Source organism: Brachypodium distachyon, chromosome 1 (genome assembly GCF_000005505.3).
Source record: "Brachypodium distachyon strain Bd21 chromosome 1, Brachypodium_distachyon_v3.0, whole genome shotgun sequence".
In the NCBI taxonomy this organism is placed as follows: Eukaryota; Viridiplantae; Streptophyta; class Magnoliopsida; order Poales; family Poaceae; genus Brachypodium; species Brachypodium distachyon.
This window is the reverse complement of record NC_016131.3, coordinates 46,610,623-46,632,713: the sequence shown is the minus strand read 5'-3', so window position 1 is coordinate 46,632,713 and position 22,091 is coordinate 46,610,623. Positions and strand designations below refer to the sequence as shown.

The 22,091-nt window shown below is 46.1% G+C and overlaps 3 protein-coding genes and 2 long non-coding RNA genes across 5 annotated transcripts; 3 read left to right on the top strand and 2 right to left on the bottom strand.

Annotated features, from left to right (window-relative positions):
- Positions 1-917: 917 nt before the first annotated feature.
- On the bottom strand, positions 918-4,517 carry LOC100833364 (protein NUCLEAR FUSION DEFECTIVE 4). The gene is made up of 3 exons (XM_003564168.4): positions 3,702-4,517; positions 2,459-3,327; positions 918-1,787 (listed from the first exon to the last, which is right to left on the bottom strand). Exons 1-3 carry the CDS (start codon positions 4,038-4,040, stop codon positions 1,295-1,297), a joined length of 1,701 nt encoding a protein of 566 aa, XP_003564216.1. The 5' UTR covers positions 4,041-4,517; the 3' UTR covers positions 918-1,294.
- A 3,070-nt stretch (positions 4,518-7,587) lies between these two features.
- Positions 7,588-8,363, top strand: LOC104581632. Its single transcript, XR_002962141.1, has 2 exons — positions 7,588-7,730; positions 7,982-8,363. It is a non-coding gene; the product is annotated as an uncharacterized LOC104581632 (long non-coding RNA).
- A 2-nt stretch (positions 8,364-8,365) lies between these two features.
- LOC100833048 (protein NUCLEAR FUSION DEFECTIVE 4) lies at positions 8,366-11,670 on the bottom strand. Its single transcript, XM_010229666.3, has 3 exons — positions 10,986-11,670; positions 9,625-10,514; positions 8,366-9,214 (listed from the first exon to the last, which is right to left on the bottom strand). Exons 1-3 carry the CDS (start codon positions 11,319-11,321, stop codon positions 8,734-8,736), a joined length of 1,707 nt encoding a protein of 568 aa, XP_010227968.2. The 5' UTR covers positions 11,322-11,670; the 3' UTR covers positions 8,366-8,733.
- Positions 11,671-13,770: 2,100 nt separating this feature from the next.
- Positions 13,771-16,189, top strand: LOC100833956 (putative UPF0481 protein At3g02645). Its single transcript, XM_003560969.4, has one exon. It carries the CDS (start codon positions 14,237-14,239, stop codon positions 15,980-15,982), a length of 1,746 nt encoding a protein of 581 aa, XP_003561017.1. The 5' UTR covers positions 13,771-14,236; the 3' UTR covers positions 15,983-16,189.
- Positions 16,190-19,054: 2,865 nt separating this feature from the next.
- On the top strand, positions 19,055-20,320 carry LOC104581631. Its single transcript, XR_729676.3, has 2 exons — positions 19,055-19,534; positions 19,875-20,320. It is a non-coding gene; the product is annotated as an uncharacterized LOC104581631 (long non-coding RNA).
- Positions 20,321-22,091: the final 1,771 nt, after the last annotated feature.

The following is a 22,091-nucleotide window of genomic DNA, read 5'->3' as shown; positions in this document are numbered from 1 at the left end:
AACCATTCTAGCATTCTATTCCTTTGTCCCGGCAGCCAGGGCCGGCCGTGTCCTGTGATGAGTTTCAATTGCTTTTTGGACAGTGACTTTTTTTAAACTTGAGTTGTCCACGTACGAGTCAATTAATCTGCCTACCTGCTCCCGCGCACAACCACAACCGTCGTTCAAAGGTAGACGGACACACACACCCTGTCTCTACCATCCCCATGCTAAAACGACCCGATTGGGCAGCCCTTCGCATTTGCACCTTCCGCTTTCTCCCTGTAGCTGTGGCCTGTGGGCGCAGCGCAACATGGCTAGCTGCTGTACTTGGTGGGGCTAATGGAGAAAGGACATGGGTCTGCTTCTTCACACTTCACGGCCTAGCTAGATCCAGGCGACATAACTGAATGGATGAATGAATGTCGATCCCTTGGATGCCAAGGAAAAATCAACGCCGTCATTCCAATGTTCATGATGTATGAGAGCAGCAAAGAAGTGTTTGAACTTTTCGATTGGATCTGCTTGCTTTTAAATAGAACACGCTTTTTTGTTGAAACATTGGCTTGCCTGCAGCTGAATAAGTTGTTCTCTGTAGTAGTAGTTCTTAACTATTTTGCATGTGTTTACCACTTTAGAGAAATGATGGTATCATGTTATTGGGACATAACTTCATAAGCATCAGTGCAGATACAAGGGTCATCTAAGCTACTCTAAGATCACTGGATCTGTGCATCAAGGTCATTCCTGAATCCTGATGTTAAACACGGCACTTGTAGATAGCGTTGGCTCTGAACCTTTTCTTGTCCTTCCAGAGCATGCCCTCCTGCATGCGAACAAATTAGTTCCTGCTAGCCAGCACACCCCTTTCAACAGTAACAGTCGGGAGCAAATCAAACAGAGAATATCAAGGAAGTAGGAAAAAACTGACAATGTGATAACCTTTCAACCAAGAAGATATTATTACAAGTGGACTTTTTAAGAAAAGGAACATGTCTGAAAACCATTCAACACGTTGGTTTCTCAAAATATAAACACCATTGTAACACATCCCAATTTGCACTTATATACAAGCATAGCAACTCAGCTATTATATCCTCGGGTTCATGCTCCAGCCCAGTGCATCAACCAGAAACCAGCAATGACAAAAAATACCACATGTCATTCCTCACCATATGTATAGACCAAGACTGAACTAGTCAAGAGCCAGGTCCCAAAACCACAGTACAGACCCAAAATGAAATAAGCCCGTGCTCGTGTTTCAAGTACAATACATTACAACATATCACTAAGCAAGCTCACCGGTCACCGTCCATCAATGTGCAGAGCTCCTGAGCTGGTTCGAGGATCCACCTGCATAGAGCATCTGATAAACCGGTCGAATCCTCACGGTCAGAACCACGCTCAGCAATGTCCCCAGGCATGCCATCCCTGACAGAACACAGAACATGAGCCTGAAACAGCTGGGCCCGTGGCATACCGTGACATGATCAGAGCCCACTGCTGCTCCAGCGCTGTGCTGTTTCGCCGCTTCAAGATCATAGATATACCCAGCCAGACTGCTGAACAGCAGAGCGCCGAGTGGATTCGCCAGCATGATGAAGTTGTATATCTTCCCAAACTGCTTCAGTCCGAACAGCTCCGATGAAGTCGATACCATCACCGAGAAATGGACACCATAGCAGACACCCAGTACAGCGACAGAGATATAGAGCGTAGCGTGGAGTCCCAGTGCGAAGATTAGGTAGGTGATTATCATCACCACTTGGGTGCATGTGAGCAATACTGTCCGTGGAAGTGTCCAAGACCTGCAAAAGAAGCTTGGTTAACTAACTGCAGAATGATCATATTAAAATTTTAAAATGTGAACAAATGCATATCAATCATGCATTGCCATTCAATCAAGAAAGTTGCTGATTAAATATTTATAGTCCATGCACAGTTGGGACTGGGAACCTTCCTTATTATTCCATCAGAAAAAGAAATTGTTCCAACTTTGCAGGACAGAAATATTGTCACCCCATTATTTATTGGCTTGTAGCCTGAAGCTTGAATGGAGGCTTTAATAAACAACTCTCTTTCTTATCGGAAAAAAAAATCTGTTACTGAAACAGTTTGATCCATAACCCATGGCAGGCAGTAACCTGTTCTCTTCTATATAGAAAAGTAAGCTACAGTATTTAGCTCACAAAGAGAGAAAATTCTAAACTATTCTTTATTGGCTTGTAAGTTGAAACTGGAATGAACCTTAATAATTCTATCAGGGATGGAAGACAAAATCTGTTGTTTTTGTAAATCAATTGACTACCTGGCTAACCTGGCATGTCACACTCGCCCAAAAAGACAAACAAAAAACAGCTACATAATCTAATGAACTTTATGAAATTAGCAGAGGGACTATGTAAACACACTAGTGCTTGGACAGGTAGATGAAAGTAAATCTTATCATGTAATTGAATAAAATAAGAGACTCCATTACCTGACAATATAATCAGAAGCAGCACCACCTCCCAAGCGGCCAAAGAAGTTGCCGAAACTGAAGAGAGAGAGTGATATAGTTGTGTCAACAGCACCTGCTGCAATTCCAACTTGTGCTAGATTGTTAAGAACGGTGACTCCAGATCCAACGCCTATAAAAAACACTGCAAAGAGTAGCCAGAAATCTGCCTTCAGAAGAGCTTCACGGAATCTGAAGTCCTCTCCCCTTTTTGGTCTTCTTCTCTTCTGCTTGACAGCCCCTTCACCCTCAGCTAATAGAACGTCAATGTCTGCAGCATCCTCATCTTCAATATTGCCAAAGTTTGATCCAGAGTAAGAAGGCGGAAGAAATGGTTCTGTAGGATTGTTATCAGCGGCAGAAGATCCTTTCACTCGGTTACTTCGAAACAATGTCATTTTCAGGGGTATTGCAAGTGGTGCGAAAAGGAGAAGGGCCATAACAGCAATTAGGGAATAGTTCAAAGCATGGGTAAGAGTCACGGCATGATCTAATGTCGTGGCCGCAACAAGATAAACCCCAAGAAGAGCACTACCGATCTGTACGAACAGAAAGTGAGCTCGCTCCGACGAATTCTCTACCAGAGAAGGCTCACAAGGCTTCACAAAGTACATTGCCAGAAGGCACACAGCAGCAACCCCCAGAGTGAGAAAAAGTAACAGGTTTGCAGCTGAACCGTGAAGCACGCCGGTGTAAATGGCAGTGTAGACAGCTGCACTTAAACCAGAGTAGCCTTTGAGGATTCCAGCAACAGCACCTCTGCTGAGTGGGAAGTTCCTCATGTTGGTAACCAGAACGGCGGTCGACATCCACGCGCCACTGTTTGAAGCAAGGCACAATGCAATCCATAGCTGTAATAAGGTGAAAGCAGAGATTGCCACTAGTAAATTTACACCATACGATGAAAGCAAAGATGGCCACCACAAGATGCTACCATAGTAAGGCCAATCTTCAGGGTAAATTAAGTGAGAAGTCTTCAGTATGTGGCTATGTGCATATTGCCGGCCAATAAAGCCAAATGCAAACATTAGTATAGTTATATTTCTGATCTTGGAAATGGACACTTGTTTAGCTGGTCCCCGCCACTACTAGTATATACGGTGTCTTTCCCCCAAATTGTTTACACTACAATCCAGCAGAGCAATTCAAATCGAATAGTACCATTTCATTTCAAGACTAGAAGTGATCTAAGGATAAAAAATACCGAGTAGATCGGAGAGCTCACCAGCCAATAGGGCAGCGCCGGCGCGACGCCGGAGACAGCGAGCCAGGTGGCGCCGTAGCCGAGGACGCCGGAGGCGGCGGCCACGAGCAGGAGCAGGGCCGGGTGGAGCTTGTTGCAGAAGACGCCGGGCAGCAGGCCGAGGCTGTCCCCGACGTCGCAGGCGACCCCGAGCAGCGCGATACGGCGCTGGTCTGCGCCGAGCGCCACCTTGAGTGCGTGCGAATAGAGCGCGAAGGCGGAGCTCGTCCCCCCCGCCGCCTGCACCCACACCGCCGCCCCCAGCCCCAGCCACGGCGGCCGGCTCCCCGCCTTCACCGCCGCCCCCGCCGCACCCAGCATCCTCCTCCCCGGCCGCTAAGCTAAGCGCTACTGGATCCTGAGCTTGTTGCAATCGCTGCTTCCGGAGGCGGAAAGCTGCTCTCTGAGATCGGGAGCAGGTGATGGGGTTTTAAGGGGTTTAGGTGGGGGCTGGGCGTGGCAAGGACTATGGGAGAAAATGCCGGAAGGGAAAGTGTAAAGAAGCCGGGGACTGAAGCGGCTTCGATGGCGACCGCCGGCAGCGTCAGCCCGGCCGAGAGCAAGGCCGGAAACCGTATATGTGTACAGCTCATCTCATGGTCGGTGTGCTTGCACGGGCTCTGCCCACAACGGGGGAGGAAGTCTTCTTCCTCTCGGGTGGTGGAGAAGCGAGAGCGCCGTGGATCGGTGAAGGCCGGCGACTGCGAGAGAGCTCTGCTTGGGCGGTGGTGCTCTGGTGCTTCAAAAGAAGAGAAACCCACCTCCATAAAGTTGTAAAAAAGATTCTGAATTTCTTTTTTTTACTGTACATAGACAGCATGTACAATTAGAATCTCTCGAACCTTTTATACAGGTGCTTGAGAACATGGCCGGGAGTGCCCGAGGCACCCGATGCAATCTGGTGGAGGCCAGGGAGGAACCTGTAGACTCCTGAATTGTCCGTTTATCATTTTAAACTAAGATATTTCTCTAGAAAAAGGTTTACATTAATATGTGCAATATATATACTTTTGGTGTGCCAAATATAAAAATAGTGGACCTTTTGCAAGAAAGAGAGGGAAATAAAAGTTTTCTGACCAAATGATGCAGTGGTGTTCATGTTGCATTGCTACTTTCGTGCCGTTGCTTCTTTCCTTGTTTCTTATTTGGTTCACTCCAATCCAATTTGTATTGGACGATTGGTGGGGATTGAGAGAGAAATGAACTAAAATCTCTCTTGATCCATGTCATTTTTTCAGATAGTGGGGATTGGGTTCAAACGAACACCAAGTCATTTTTCTAGAATTGGTGGAAATCGAATAGGTTCAAACAAACATGAACTAAGTTCGAAGGTTCTCATAATCATGAAATTGTAATGGACGTTGACAAAAATTGTAAAAGGCCAATTTGATGTGGAGGTGGATTTGGTGGCAAAAATCACCAAAGGCACATACGAAGGCGAGATGGCGATGTTAGTACAGAGCAACAAAAGGTTAGGATAATATACTACCTAATTTTAAAGAGTAAAGTCCATATGAAACCTTGACTTAGTAGACCAAGTCTGGAATGAACCCTAACTTTCTAATCCCTGAAATCAGAACCCTTTCTGAAATCAGCACCCTGTACTTGTTAATCCCGTCTAATTTCAACCTTCGGGAATCAAACATGGTTTGGGAGAACGGGATTGCTGACATAGCGGCTAAAATTTGGGATTTGTTGACTAATTCAGTTCAGTTTATTGCTACCCAGATTCGCCACCCATATTTAGACTAATTATATAGGCGAAGTATCCGGTGAAAACCACCTCTACGGTGCAAACTGTGAAAACTCCATCGAAAAAATTTCAAAAAATTCTCACAAAAATCACATGTGTTAGAAAAGTGATGTTTTATATATGTCTAAAATTTCAAGTCCAAACTCAATTTCGTTTGGTAGCAGTGAAAAAAAACAAATTCTGCATGAATAGTGGTTTTTCAATGTTTGACACTATTCGTTGTAAATTTCTCTTTTTATTCCTTCCAAATGCTTTTGATTTTGAACTTGAAATTTTGCAGGTTTGTAGAACATCACACTCTCAACATATGGTAGTTTTGTTGAATTTTTTTGAAACTTGTAAACATGGTTTTTATGGAGTTTGCATGGTTTGCACCGAATGAGGGTTTTCACCGGATACTTCGCCAATTATATAATATTATTTACAATTTGCATATGCATGCGGGGAATTTGATCATATATCTCATGTTGCTTGGCAAATTAATTATGTCCTATAATATTCTCTCTTTGACATTTTACTTGTACACCATGAAGAAAATGAATGCATTTAAATTTCTTTTGTTCTAATATATATTTTTACTAAAATTATCATAGTTTTTTTATCTGCTAATTCAATGGGTTTTTAATAAAAATCCCGATATTTGTCTACCTTGTCAGCAATCCCGCTCTCCCAAACAGGGATTTGGTTCTTGAAGGTCGGGATTGAACGGGATTAATAAGGATAGGGTGCTGATTTCAGGGATTGAGAAGTCGGGGTTTATTTTAGTCTTGGTCTACAGGTTTAAGGTTTAAAATGGACTTTACTCAATTCTAAAATATAAGACATACATTTCGTTTTCTTTTATCAAAGCTTTGAGCAAAATTACTCTAGTATTACATGACATAAAATTAGTATCAGCGTATTCACATTGAAAAGAACTTTCTGGTTACGATTTGGACCACACAAGTCACATATTAATGTAATAATTATTGATCAAACAAAATGAAATACGCCATATATTTTTTAGGGAAGAAGTTTATAGGTGTTCCTTGTCCATGAACGAATTTGGATGCCAGCAGTTGAAACAACCCTCCATCTCCCTAGATGTTTCAATTTTGATCTAACCAACTTCTCAAATTTCAGAAATGGGCTCTCAAGTTTCCTTTTTCTTTTTTTCAAAATTTGAGACAGACTTTCAGTTTTTTTTAAGAAGAGTGAAGTTTTAAAATTGCCAATGAGTTTTCACAAACTATTGAATTTTTTTTCAATTTTTAGAGACAAACTTTGTACGCAGTATATTTTTAGTCAAATTTTCAATATTTTGGGATGTGTTATTTTTTGGACAAACTTCTAAATTTCCTATGACCGAACTTCCGAATTTATTTTTGACAACCATACGCGAAAATTTCAGACGGCTTTCAATTCCAAACTTCCAAAATTTTGGAGGCATACTTTTTTAATACAAGACTTTCAAAATTGTGAAATGGACTGAACTGATCGGACTGGGCTGGAACATGGACCGCACTTGGGAGTCCATGACCTGGGCTGGGCTGCATTGGACCGCTGCGACCACGCTGCTGACGCTGCGCGGGTGCTCCGCGAAGTGACTCTACGTAATCATTTTACTATTCTAAATTTTTTTTTGTTCGTGCCCAGCCCAGTCATGTGCAAAAAATGCAGGTGCACGGGCGCACGGCACCATTGCCTGCTGGGGTTACGTACATCCCAAACGATCGAGGCATCTCTTCTGATCTTCTCCCTCTAGCTAGCTTGCAAATCCAGGGCGCGCGGGGGGGTTCCCTATTCGGACGGCCCACCTCACGCTGAGGCAACCATGGACTGGTATTCGTGGCTGTCGAGGGCGGGGCTGGGCGAGGCCCAGGCTCTTCGACCACGCCTCCCTCGCCGCCGTCGGCGTCCCCCTCGCCAAGCACCGCCTCCAGATCCTCACCCTCGCCCGCAACCAATCCTCCTCCTCCTCCTCGGCCGCCGCCATCACCGTCCTCCCCGGCCGCGCCACCAGGCTGCTCGCCGCGGCCGCGCGCTCCCTTCCTTTTGGCACACGGCGGCGGTGGCGGGGTGCTTCGCGAGCACGGAGACCCGGAGCGACTGCGACTACGACGCCGACGACGACGAGGAGTACGATGACGAGATGGGCGGCGGCGGCGGCGGCGGCGAGTGTGGTCCGGAGACGCCGTGGGAGTCCATGTTCCAGGATCTGAACCCCACCTAGGCGACCGCTGCAGGCGTCGGAAGGAAGGCACGTCCATGGTTCACCGGTACGTCAGTGCCTCAGTGCCCAGTGGCTGCCTGCTGCACTCCAACGCCTATCCTTCCTGTAAAATTCCAGCAAAGAGCTTTCTATTGTTTTACTTCCACTTTTACTACTAATTCGCAGGATATGTTGGGGCCATCTGTTTGTTGCTTGTGGTTTAGTGGTTGGAGTACGAGATGTACTAGTACAAACACAATTAAGTAGGTTTACGGAGGAGCGTACAACACACTACATACACTTACACTGGGCATGCAGGAGAAAGGACAACTGGACTCTGGATAAGGACGCACTGCCTGCACGGGAAATGCAGCATTCAGAACTACCCACGTTCACATGCAAAACAGAACAAAACAAGCTGGGATGGTGCCAAAAGGAAGGGTTTTAGATCTGAGCAATTTTGCATCGGGTAGAGACAGATTAGATCTGATGGCTTCAGCACAGTTTAGCGCCCAACTTTGATGAATGTGAACTACTCTCCCCGTTGAGACTAAAAAGAATCCTCAAATCCTTGCCAACTGTTCCCCTCTAGACCCACCATCTTGTTGGCAAAATTAGATAGATGCCACTGCATGCTTAGGTAGCCTGAAAAAAGGTGTCACTTTGTAAAAATACCATTGTTTGTTACTTGTGAGACTAACATATGGACTATGTTCTTCATAACAATGAGATATCCAATCTTATTATTATACAAAACCGCAAGGTGTGCAGTGGCATCCAGAGAGCCTATTTGCTAGTTTCTCAAAACATGAAAATCAAAACACAAGATCTTGGGTGCATAAGAATAATACAGACTGCTACATATATCTACAGGCGTATCAATGCAGTTATTATATCCTCTGATTCATGCCGTCAGCGGTTCATCGCATTTAAGTACTAATCAGCGACTAGAAAAATAAATCATAGCTCATTCCTCACTCTATAGTCTAGAGGGCAAGACTGAACAAGGCAAAAACCCGGATCCAGAATGGCAATGCCAGAGCACTAAAACGGAGGACTGTGCTCATATTTCAATGCCCAGAGCTCCTGGGCTGGCTGAAGGATCCGCCGGCATAGAGCATTTGATATACCGGTCGAATTCTAACGGTCAAAACTATGCTCAGAAGTGTACCCAAGCAGGCCATGCCAGAGAGAACACAAAATGTAAGCCTGAAGCAATTGGGACCATGGCAAGCGATATCGAAGTCTGTTGTTCCGGCATGCTGTTTCTCCACTTCGAGATCATAGACATATCCTGCAAGACTATTGAACAGGAGTGCGCCGAGTGGATTCCCCAATGCGATGAAGTTATAGATCTTCCCGAAGTGCTTCAACCCAAACAGTTCCGATGAAGCAGACACCATCACAGAGAACTGGATACCATAGCATATGCCAAGTAGGGCAACAGAGACATGAAGGGTAGCAGGGAGACCCAACGCAAATAGCAGGTATGTAAATATCATCACAACTTGGGTCAATACAATCAATGCTGTCCGTGGAACTGTCCATGACCTGCAAATGAAACAGGATGGTCATATGAAAATTCAAAAGTGAAGCCAAGGCATTTCAACCATACATCAAAAGAAGAAAGTTATTGATTGGATATTTAAATCAAGGCATGTCAACCTTGCATTCAGTTGATTTACGTACAGTTGCCAATTTGAAACTGGAATGGAAGCTTTGATCATTCATCTAGGGAAGTAGTTGATGCGCAAACTATAATGGTAAATGTTTTCTTTTTTCATATGCTAGCCACATACTAAGCTGGTATCTCAAAGTAGGCAAACGAACAAAAATACTACAGTGTGTTATGTGTAACATAACTCCATGTAGACAGAAGTGCTTGAACTGGTAGATGACAGTACATCGTATGAAGCTACGGATTTAAGAGCAAGTGCAATTGGATAAAAAAAAGAGATTACCTGACAAGATACTCAGAAGCAGCACCACCTCCTAAACGGCCAAAAAAGTTGCAGAAACTGAACAAAGACAGTGATATAGTTGTGTCCAAAGCACCTGCTGCAATTCCAACTTGTGCTAGATTGTTAAGAACGGTGACTCCAGAACCAACCCCAATAAAATATACTGCAAAGAGAAGCCAAAAATCTGCCTTTAGCAGTACTTCCCGAAATCTGAAGTCCTCTCCCCTTTTTGGTCTTCTTCTCGTCTGCTTTACAGCCCCTTCACCCTCCGCTAAGAGAATGTCGATATCTGTGGCATCATCATCTTCCAGATTAGTAAGATTTGGTCCAGAGGATGAAGGCAGAAGAAATGGCTCGGTTTGATCATTATCAGTGGCAGAAGAGCACTCCGGTAAGTCCAACGGGCCTTTTCTTTGGTTAGCTGGAAACAATGTCATTTTCAAGGGTATCGCAACTGGCGCGAAAAGTAGAAGGATCATAATAACCAGCAGAGAATAGTTCAAAGCATCAGTAAGGGTTACGACATGATCCAATATTGTCGCCCCAACAAGATAAACCCCAAGAAGGACACTCCCGATTTGTGTGAACAGAAAGTGAGCTTGCTCTGAAGAATTTGCAACCAAAGAGGGTTCACAAGGCCTCACAAAGTACATTGTCAGAAAGCACACAACAGGAACTCCCAGAGTGAGAAGGAGTAAAAAGTTTGCAGCTGAATCGTGAAGTACGCCGGTGAATATTTCAGTGTAGACAGCAGCACTGAGACCAGCATAGCCTTTAAGGATGCCGGCAACAGCACCTCTGCTGAGTGGGAAGTTCCTCATGTTGGTAACTAAAACGGCAGTCCCCATCCATGCGCCACTGTTTGCAGCAAGGCACAATGCCAACCATACCTGTAATACAAGAATTAGGCTAGTATCCAATTTACATTTCACATTACTACTATCATAGTAAAGTTTGCCTCCAAAAGAAGCTAGGATAATAAAGCTAATCTTCCGAGTAAAGCAAAGATCCCCCGAATATGTCATATTGCCGGCACATGAAGCCAAATGCTCTGCTTTCATTAGCTCTATTATGATCGATGCTTTACTTGTTTGCTTTGTTAATCTATTTCTGGGGTCTTAGAAAGCGACATTTGTAATACAGGGAACAGGTTCATCTCAATATGACTTCAGGAAATGCTACTTGCAACATTCGAAAGCAGCCACTTGGCACAGAAAGTACAGTAGTACACTACAATACAGCAGAGCAATTCAAGTCTCGTTACACAACCTGGCACCATTGTCTACCAAAGGATCTTAAGAAATTGACCACAGAGCTGATAGTTGTCCAAGAAAAGGGTAACAGTGACGTGGAGAGCTCACCAGCCAGTAGGGCAGCGCGGGCGCGACGCCGGAGACGGCGAGCCAGGTGGCGCCGTAGCCGAGGACGCAGGCAGCGGCGCCCACGAGCAGGAGCAGCGCCGGGTGGAGGCGGTTGCAGAGCACGCCGGGGAGCAGGCCGAGGTTCTCCCCGACGTCGCAGGCGACGGCCAGCAGCGCGAGGCGGCGCTGGTCGACCCCGAGCGCGACCTTGAGCGCGTGCGAGTAGAGCGCGAAGGTGGAGCTGGCTCCCCCAGCCACCTGCACCCACACCGCCGCCCCCAGCCCCAGCCACGGCGGCCGGCTCCCCGCCTTCACCGCCCCCGGCCCCGGCATCATCCTCCCTGCTCCTCCCCCGAGCTCTCGCCTGGTAAGCCGGACTTTGTTTTTGTTTTCCGGGGTGTTAAAGGAGAAGGAATAAAGCTCTATGGGATCGGGAGCTTGGGATTGTTTATTACGGGGGTTCAGAGTTGAGACAGGAGGAGGAAACGCTGGGAGAGGGAAGAAAAGAGGAAGGTGTAAAAGAAGAATTATTATTCCGTAATAAAAGAGGCTCTGATGGAGATGGTCGGCAGCGTCGGCCCGGCACGCGGCAGGCAATCTGCCGAGATCTCAGGATTTTGGCAAGAGAAAATGAGAGATTGACTGGGCCGGCTCCGCAATTTGGTGAACCCGGATGGGCCGGCGTTGGAGCCTCTCGAAGGACGGTTGACGAGATTCCAGGCCCAACAGGCCCAGTGGGTCTGGACGTGTCTGGGCCCTGGGAAATATTCTCTCTGGTTCCTTTTGAGAATTTATTATCGATTATTATTTCTACTATTAAAAAAAGAGAATTTACTACTCCCTCTACTAAGTGAGGGATAATAATCTTGCTTGTTCCTCTAATATTGTTTGGTTAACTAAAAATTCTGCCCCTTGCCCGTGATAAATATTTCACGGGCAGTTATAATGTAAGTTTTGCATAACACCGTACAACAGAACGTAAACTCAGCCTAAACCTTCTCACAGAAAATGATGTTGACTCTCACTCTCTGGCCTAAAATTGAAAAATAATCACCTACATTTCCTCGATGCATTTTTGTTATTGTTATCTTTACTGTTTCTGCTCAGCTTTGTCGCCACTTAAGAAACCAAAACCCTTAAGAAATGACACCCTTCATCCCCACTTGCCGGTTGGCATAAACATTTCTCATGAGGTCATGATATTAGCTTATAATATCCTATCTTCTGATTATTTCCAGTAAAAATAAGTTAATAAAAAGAATACAAGAAACATGACTCGTGGGGGGGCCAGCTGGACGCTATGATCGTTGAGGACGCCCACACCATCGGATATTGTTAAACCCGAAAAAACAAAGCCAATTTTGACGGAGATATGATGATAATCAAGCAAGACCAATGTTCAGGCTAACCAGAAAGTGCCAGGAGGACGGACAGCTGAAAAGCCACTCTAGCTAGTTGGGCATCTCTGCAGCTCTGGCTGTCCCCTCTGCCTCTAGAGAAAGAAAACATGTGAAAAACGAAGAGTGACTACTAACTAGGCATCCATGGCCTATGATTGGGCAGGGATCGAGTGAGAGACAAGCATCGGCTTTTTATCGTCAAAAAGAGAAGAACAAATTTCGACTTTTGGAACCAAAAATACTCCAGAAATTGAGAGCACGTACGGGACATCGGCCCAACTGTTTCTTCTAATCTTCTTTCCGCGTTCTTCATTATCGACATCTCTCTTGCACTACACACTACTACAACAATCGCCACCAACTTCACTTTGTTCGCCATATCTCCACCACTACCAGTAATGCTATTATCATATGCTGATCACTGATCAGGTTACTAATTATCTCTAGCCACGTATTTTAAACTCACTACTCCAAGACTTACAATGCGTGATCCACTCCCTGCTGTGGCCTGATCTCTATATTTTGGCGCCATGTTCAACTCCAAGTCCCCACTGTCATGTGCGAATCAATGTCCCACATTGTGCACCATGCATGATCGATCATTGCGAATATGCCCACTCCTAAAAATTCTTTAAAAACGAAAAGAAAAGAAAACAAGTTTTGCCATGGGCCTCTCGACTGCTGTATAATTATATGTGGCCGGCATTCGATTAGTAGCAAAGAGATTCTTCAGTGTAATGGTTTGGTCCAACATATACATATATTGACCCCGATCGGGATCATTGTTGAGCCGAGGCAGCGCACAGTAACACGAAGTTAAGTAACGGGCTTGGGTGCCCGGCCCAAAAAGACCAACACCTGGTCACGAGGCCGGTGCTGTATAAGAGACGATGGTGTTGGGTCTGGTCAGGTGGAATCCGAGTCATATGTTGACATGTGGTGGGGGGCAAATAGACACCTTGCGCTTCGTGTGGATGTGATTTGCTGCCAAACGAAAACTCGCTGCTCCCTTCGTTCTCATAGTGTGACTGATTTAGTACAAGTCACTGTGTTGTTTTTTTTTATCGGGTAAGACTTTTTATTCATTAAATAATGGATACAAGTCGCTGGTTTAATACAAAATTGTACTAAATCAGCCACACACACTTAATATGAGAATGGAGAAGGGTGTACGAGATGTACGACAAATTAGCGAAAATCCGATAGATCGTGCTCTGTTGAACCCTAAATGGTATCGTCGAGAAAAGAAAAAAATCCATACCGTTGGATGGTTGTCTCGCACGTCGCATCCGTGTACGCACGAGGAGACGTATGGGATGGATGTCTTGTCCCATACTGCTTCAGAAACGTAGGTGATCGATCGATCCGTGACCACTTGCTGATCTATGACATGATCCCGGCCAGATGATTAAAATTTTGTTCATCGTTAATGATGTACCAAAACATGTGGAAAACGAAAGACGAGGCATGGCTACCAATGTCCATCGATCAAGCGAGACAACACGATCAACTTTTATCCGTCAAAAGAACAGCAAATTCTATCATCAAACCAAAAAAGGACTTCGATCGGGACATGGACCGAACCGTCGTTCTCCGATCAATTCCCACGTTCTTAATCATTTTTTATCTGACAGAGAAAGGGCCGGCCGCATTCTTAATTATCTGCGTCTCCTTAGTCCTTAACCATACTAATTTCATCACCAACTCACATCACTAGCTAGCATACTCACAATATATTGCCGCCATGGATGAGCCTAACAAGCAACGACAAGCTCCTCCTGCTAGTCTATACTCTATAGCGAGTTAGTGACATACTAGTAGCAACGTAGCGAGATAAGCAAGCAGGAATCAATGGCAGCCTCCGATCAGGAGAGCAACGGCAGCGGCAGCGGCAGCGGGCGGCGGAGGTCATCGACGCCGCTGGCGTTCGACGAGGTCCGGTGGGTGGTGCAGATCCGGGAATCCCTTCAGGAGGTCGACGCCGACGACGAGGACGACACGGGCATCCCGGTCTCCATCTTCAACGTGCCGAAGCAGCTTCAGGTGCACAAGCCCGAAGCCTACGTGCCCCAGCTCATCGCGCTGGGGCCCTACCACCATTGGCGGCCGGAGCTGTACGAGATGGAGCGCTACAAGCTGGCCTCGGCGCGCCGCCTGCAGCGCCGCCTCTGCAGCACGACGCCGGGGGGACGTGGGCCGCTCAAGCTGGACGCGCTCGTGGCCCAGTTCGCGGCCCGCCTGGAGCGCAAGATCCGGGCCCACTACCACCGCTACCTCGACCTCAGCGGCGAGACCCTCTCCTGGATGATGGCCGTCGACGGCGCGTTCCTCCTCGAGTTCTTGCAGATCTATGCAGCGGCCGAGGATGGGGATGGGCCGGTGCCGGCGCTGAGGAAGAGGGTGTCGTCGAGGATGGCCCACCTGGTGGACTTCGCCGGGAGGAAGTCGGCCCATGGGCTGATCCTCCGGGACATGGTGATGCTGGAGAACCAGATCCCGCTCTTCCTCCTCCGCCGGATCCTCGAGCCGCAGTGCGCGTCGGCCGACGAGGCCGCCGCGCTGCTCGCCGCCATGGTCACCGGAGTCATGAAGGAGCTCTGCCCGTTCAAGATGATGGACACCTTCCCGGCGGCCGTCGACGTCTCCAAGCACGCCCATCTCCTCGAGCTTCTCTACTACCTGCTCGTGCCCAAGCCGGCCGAGTCCACGCCGCACGAACACGAGCACGACGAAGGCTACGACATCGAGGAGCAGTCGCCGGACGGGGAGGAGAAGAAGTCGCCGTCATCCGGCTCCGGCGGTGGCAGCGGGGCCGAGCACGTGCAGCAGCTGTTCGCGGCGCTATGGGCCATGGCGTCGAAGCTGACGCGCGGCCCGCTACACTACATCATGAAGCCCATCGCCTTCGCCGTCAAAGCCCCCTGGAAGATGCTGGCCGTCGTCCCCGGCGTGTCGGGCGGCATCAAGCACCCCGTCGAGTCCTTATTCTCCACGCCGCCCCTAATCGAGGAGATCATGGTGCCCTCGGTGACCGAGCTCATCAACGCCGGCATCCAGATCGCGGCCACCACGGGCGACATCGCCACGATCACCTTCGACGCCAAAACATCCACGCTGCATCTCCCGGCGGTGACACTCGACGGCAGCACGGAGGTGACGATCCGGAACCTGGTGGCGTACGAGTCGGCGGCGGCGACGGGGCCGCTGGTGCTGACACGGTACACGGAGCTGATGAACGGCATCATCGACGCCGACGAGGACGTGTCCCTGCTGCGGGCGCGCGGGGTGGTGCTCAACCGGATGAAGAGCGACGGGGATGTCACCAGGCTCTGGAACGGCATGAGCCGGTCCGTGAGGCTCACCAGGGTGGCCGCCATTGACAAGGCCGTGGAGGAGATGAACAAGTGCTATGACGGGCGGTGGAGGGTGAAGGCGAAGCGGTTCATGCGGCGGTACGTGTTCGGGTCCTGGCAGCTGCTCACGTTCCTCGCGGCCATCTTGATGCTGCTGCTCACCACGCTCCAGGCATTCTGCTCCGTCTACACCTGCTCCAGGTGGTTCGGCGCCGTCACCGTCACAGCCGCCGCCGCGGATTGAGTCGTATGCTGCCTTGGTTGTTTCTTGATCCGGCTACACGACATGATTTGCATTGTTTGGTTTGGCTGCTCGCAAGTGTGTTTTTGGATAGAGTGGTTGTACATTTGATGTTTTGTTTATTTTGTGTGTGTGTGTGAGTGCTGGTCCATGTAAGTGACACTTTAATTATATATACACTTGCATATGAGTGCCATTGATTTGACAACATACATGGTACCCCACTACTAGAAATCACGGTTTTTTCTAGTGTCAAATACTGTAGGTGAAAGCATAAAAACCTTAGGCAAAGGCTTCACCTAGGGACTGTTTTAGGGAAAAAACCCTAGGTATAGTATGGTGGATAAAGAGAACTTTATCTAGGGGCATTTTGACAACTCTAGGGGAACATTTCTTGTTTCCCTCTCGACGATGAAGCTTATCCCCCATCGTCTCACTGGCCGACCTTGACCCCTGTTATTTTGGGGTCATATCTAGTATTCAGAGTTTGCCTCGATTTGGTACCGCTCGCGCAGCCCGCACTGAAACAGTGCTGGTGAACGGCGGCCGTAACTATAACGGTCCTAAGGTAGCGAAATTCCTTGTCGGGTAAGTTCCGACCCGCACGAAAGGCGTAACGATCTGGGCACTGTCTCGGAGAGAGGCTCGGTGAAATAGACATGTCTGTGAAGATGCGGACTACCTGCACCTGGACAGAAAGACCCTATGAAGCTTTACTGTTCCCTGGGATTGGCTTTGGGCCTTTCCTGCGCAGCTTAGGTGGAAGGCGAAGAAGGCCCCCTTCCGGGGGGGCCCGAGCCATCAGTGAGATACCACTCTGGAAGAGCTCGGATTCTAACCTTGTGTCAGACCCGCGGGCCAAGGGACAGTCTCAGGTAGACAGTTTCTATGGGGCGTAGGCCTGCCTATGAGTCGCCGGCTCATTCTTCAACAGGCACGCGGTCAGAGATCACTTTTCCCTCTCACTGCTTGGGAGCTCAGCACGGTTTCACGTTCTATTTCACTACCCACTGGGGGTTCTTTTCACCTTTCCCTCACGGTACTACTTCGCTATCGGTCACCCAGGAGTATTTAGCCTTGCAAGGTGGTCCTTGCTGATTCACATTTCTTTACCTAGGGGTTAGAATTCTAGGAAAAAATATCACATGGGTGTTGCATACACCACATCATCATCTTCTCCTAGAGGACTTTACCCACTAGAATCTGAAATACACCCTAGGGAACCATATTGAAATTTGTATTGATCATACATGAATTCATATTGACAATAATTCAATATTCAAACGGAGCCAGAACTAATAACCAGTAGACATTGCACAGAACACAAATTGTTTCGATCAATCTCACTCTTCATTCAAATAACACGTTCGTGATGTACAACCATAACAAATCAGTGAATGGCTAGAGTTTGCTATGCAAAAAAACATGACTCAACATGTCAATTGTTGTCACGATGAGAAAGCAAGTGCTCCTATTCTAGACTTGTTAAAGAAACCTCCAAACAACCCATTCTTGATTTTGATAATTTAGAGAGAAAAATTGAGGCGTAAATGCGCAATATATACCGAATTACTGAAAATGATCATATATAAAATTTGCACCCTTCTCTTGGTCGTTTTCTTAAGGGTCAAATAGTGCCTCCTATACCCGCAAAAAAAAGTGCCTCCTAGATTCATGGGGACATATATAGCTCACGCCATTGCCAACAAAGAGGAGAGGGCCCAAAATTTCGAAACGACACTATCATTTTCTTGTAAATGAGAATTTTCCAACTTCTCCTCAAACTTATGGTCGAATTGCCCAATGATCCATTTATCATATGGTCAGATATACCTGCTATGCGGTCTTATTCTTTAATGGATGATATATCCGCTTCGGTGTATTCTAGAAAAAAAAAAGGGTCAGATATACCTGATTTTTTCCGATGCTTCCAACACATAGAGATTGTCGAAATGACAACGTGTAATTGACTTCTCCTAGACAAAGAAAGAGCTACGTACATTGCTTATTGCCACCACATCAATAATATGGTGGTGAGAACAACATTATTTTTGGTCATCTCCTCGCCTCGATTGGACACCATTGTCAGCCTCTTAGGAATGGAGGTCACTACCTCGTGTTGTCCATGGTGGATGTCGTGCGAGCACCATCTACCGTCGACAGTAGGATAGGACCTGAATGCATTCTTCTTTTTCTATCCATGTCCTAATTGCAAATGTGTTAGGGGTGTGGTTGTTATTTCTCTGTGCATTGAGTTTATCATATATCCCTCCATAATATCTGCGCAGCAACGATTTTTCATGAGTAATCTGCCAGTGCTAGGGGCATCCGGCCCCATTTCCCTGCAAGAGAAAAAGAAAATGCCAGCACGAGTGAGGCGCTTGAGAAGAAGGGTATTTGCCTATTTGACAATGATGGGAAAAATAAAAATAAAAACAAGCCCCTATTGTGTCCCCACATGGAAGTTCATTAGCACCTACCAAGCTGACATGATTTCTGCACGCCCCACACCGGATAATTTATTTAGCGACGACGTGATGCTTGTCATCATCAGTCATTTGATCGTCCACTCTGTAAAGCAGCAATATATCGGAAGAACCAACAACCGATAAAATCAAAACGCAAGCAAGCTGTTCTGAATTATCAGTACAATGCATTAATTGATGCATATCTATTTGTATGCAAGCTGTTATGGACAATCTACACGCTATCGTTCTTTTATTTTTATTATTACCCTCGTTTTCCTACGAGTTTGTATTTTCTCTTGAGTAAATAAAAAAACACCATGAGAAACTAGATTTTCAAAAATTCATCACTATTCGAGAATGTTTCAAAAAATCATGTATTTTGTGGCAGATTGTGACTAATAGCACGATGGATCGTTGAGGAGGTCTTGACACGCGATTGCTTGTCGGGTCCAAGATAGCACCCATCCGAGCGTGTCCAAAACTTCCGAAAAAAAGAGAATATAAGGCAAATTCTCCGTGCCCAATACTCCATCCAGCGCAAACGGAGTATTAGGTAAGGATATATCTGACTTTTAACATTTTTATTAGTAAAAAGTAAAAAGAAATGTCCGTCTCCCTCAGTTTTGCCCCGAAACCACTCCTCCCTCCTCCTCACAGAGCATCGCCGCCTTCCACCATCTCTCTCTGCGCCGGTGCCGTCCTCGCCCTTCTCCAGCGCGCCCTCGGCGCCTTCCACGCCAGCGCCGTCCTCGCCCTCCTCCAGCGCGCCTCCGCTGCCCTCCACCCAGCCCGCGCCGCTGCGTTCCTCCCTCCTCAGTCCTCACACCTCGCCGCCGATCTCCTCCCAGCCCGCGTCGCCGCCCTCATCTTTCTAGGCCTCCGTACCTCTCTCCAGGCGTCCACGAGGCCATCGTCCTCCCAGACCCCGCCGCCGCATTCATCCCCATATGAACCGAGTAGCCGCCGTCCTGCCCTCGAGACCGAACCACGCCCGAGCGCCCTCTCCCGAAGAACACCGGCCACGCTGCCCAGAAGTCTGCATTTCTTCTTCAACTCCGGCAATGCACCGGTCGTCTTCTCCAGTGAGGTACCAATCACATGCACATTTGTTTATATACCAGCAGGATCTTTCAACCGTGACCTACTAGAATTGGAGAATATGTTTCTTTAGAACTGAATTGAATTGGAAAACCATACAAATGATCCCCTGCTTGAATTGGAAAACCATACAAGTAATTCCCTGCTCGTGAGAATGTTATAATACAACTTGTCCGGGCTGCAATCTGAGTGTCATTTTCTTCCCGAACTCAGATCAGAATCCTCTGCTTCGGTCATAAATTATGTTTATACTTAATGCTTATTTGTTTTCACATTTCTGCCAATATTCTGTTCACTTGAAAGTACTGACATATTCATATAATTGGCAGGTTCTAAAACTTTTCTCCAGTTAGTGATCAGAGCTGAAAAACACTAATTCCATCAGGCGTTGGCATGTCCATACCTCTTGCTCCAGTTTCTGAATTCGAGGCCATGCTGGCATAAGAGAGCCGGACGACAGCGACCCATGTCTGGTTCGAGGTTATGGATACGCCACACATGCAACCTACGGTTCACATCTGTGCGCCGCCATCTCGCCAAATGATTGAACTTTGGGCACTGTATTTTGATTCTTAACCACTGAACTTTGTAATTGATCTATTTAGTTTGATGTGTAGCAATCGATTATGTGAATATGAAGCTGTCGCTGTGAGTTTGAGTTGTTGCTTAGATGCATTTGATTTAAAGTTTGGAGATGAGAATCGTGTAACATTTGTTGAATGCCAAAACTATCTGATGATATTATGAAGTTTTACTTGCCATTTTCCGGCATATATTTGTTGATTGCAAGTACTGGCCTTTGGGGCATGAATAGAGAGAGATTTCTTTTGACAACTGATGTATAAAAGGGCAAAAGATTGAGATCTTAAAATGCATCTATACATCACCAACTTAGTGTATATTTATTTGCAAACTAGTTGCAGCAAGCTCACAAACAATTAATTTGTTTGCCATGTCCATCCATCTCAAGAACTGACTTACATGAATAAAAAAAGTCAAACTTCTGATCTTGTAAACTCACTAGATGAAAATATACATAATTTGATACCAAAATTATTGTTGAACCATTTACAATTACAAGGGTACGCTCAAAGAACTCCTTTCTTGCATGATCTGGCATGTGCTAATCTTGCCTAGAGCTACTGCATCTGAAAAGAGCACCTTCAGTACTTGGAGAACCAAAGTAAATATTTACATGAGCTCACTACATTGCCAGCTTGAAAATTTACTTCGTGAAGAGCCTCTGTGCAGGTGGTCGGAGGACATTAAAACAAGTTAATCAATCTGGCAGGCTTAAGGAAGAAGCATGGATCACCTGAAATTACACGCACATATTAGCAATTAGAGGTAGAAATCTGACACATTAAATACGATTGATGGAGGTATGAATGGCATTAGTCAGTTGTGACTATACTGCACAAGTTTCAATCAAATATCTAATGTAATGATAATGACACTTCAAGAAGCAAAGAATCAGCTCGCATACCGTTGCAACCATTTCTTCAATCTGAATAAATCATTGCTAGATGATGTAAGTAACATGGGATGCATCAAAACTATTGCAAGGCTGTTAGAATAAATCTTGTGCTTGACTAATCATATACATAGATTTATCACTATTCTCAATCGTCCATATCATTTCCATTTCAGAGATCAAGTCTAATGGTTGAAAGATGATCTCTGATCGCCACTTGAAGTTGATTTCACAGAACACACTCATAAGGTGGAGATGGAATTGCTTTTTCTGAAGCATTGCTTTGGTGTTTACCATGCATTGCAGTCAAGAGATCATCTTCACATACATACTCAAAGGGTCATTTAGTCTATCAACCAGACAACAATGACTTTATACAAGACAATTTGCAGAATATGCAACCTCTTATAACTACCTGTTCGGGATTTTTTTTTATCGTTGTTGTATTACGTTTTTGCCCCTGTTTCTCAATACTCCATCCTGATGCTCCACATCTCTCAATTGGAGTATTAGGGAGAATCAACTAATCTGAGTCGTTGGATCTAGAAAATAAACGGCCCTATTTAATTATGGGGTACTGTAGAGGAGCTCAAATATAAATGTTTAAAGTTTGGTACTCTCTCCAGTCGAATTACTTGTCACTGATTTAGTACAACTTCAGTACAATTTTGTACAAATAGTCTCACTGTCAGTCTGGTTTTTGAAACTGCTGCCCCGAGACAAAGACTAGATATCTAATATGAAGGATGAATCTCCACATATGATTGTCATATAGTACTCCATAAGTAGAGAAATTTCCCACAGGCTGTGAAGCAAACCAACAGGACCCACTGTCAACGTGGTACAGTTTGGATGCAACAGTTTCAAAAACCAGTAGCAGACAGAAAGCAGAGATACTTGGCGAGAAACACTGCAGCATTTCCGGCAACGATAATGCAATTTATACTTTTTTTTTTATCGGAACGTCATCAACATGTTAGTACATCAGCTATGTCTCTTCTCCCTCTTCAACAGAGGAGGAGAAAAATGAAAAATAAAATGAATCACACCCTGGATCTTGCCATCTTGCAAT

What these genes read in the sequence shown, in the direction of transcription:
- LOC100833364 (XM_003564168.4), bottom strand. Translation starts at nt 4,040, where the DNA reads ATGCTGGGTGCGGCGGGGGCGGCGGTGAAGGCGGGGAGCCGGCCGCCG. An exon ending in CGGCGCTGCCCTATTGGCTG is followed by an intron (nt 3,328 to 3,701) that starts GTGAGCTCTCCG and finishes ACCTTATTACAG; the next exon opens with CTATGGATTGCATTGTGCCT. An exon ending in GCTTCTGATTATATTGTCAG is followed by an intron (nt 1,788 to 2,458) that starts GTAATGGAGTCT and finishes CTTCTTTTGCAG; the next exon opens with GTCTTGGACACTTCCACGGA.
- LOC100833048 (XM_010229666.3), bottom strand. Translation starts at nt 11,321, where the DNA reads ATGATGCCGGGGCCGGGGGCGGTGAAGGCGGGGAGCCGGCCGCCGTGG. An exon ending in CCGCGCTGCCCTACTGGCTG is followed by an intron (nt 10,515 to 10,985) that starts GTGAGCTCTCCA and finishes CTTGTATTACAG; the next exon opens with GTATGGTTGGCATTGTGCCT. An exon ending in GCTTCTGAGTATCTTGTCAG is followed by an intron (nt 9,215 to 9,624) that starts GTAATCTCTTTT and finishes TTTCATTTGCAG; the next exon opens with GTCATGGACAGTTCCACGGA.
- LOC100833956 (XM_003560969.4), top strand. Translation starts at nt 14,237, where the DNA reads ATGGCAGCCTCCGATCAGGAGAGCAACGGCAGCGGCAGCGGCAGCGGG.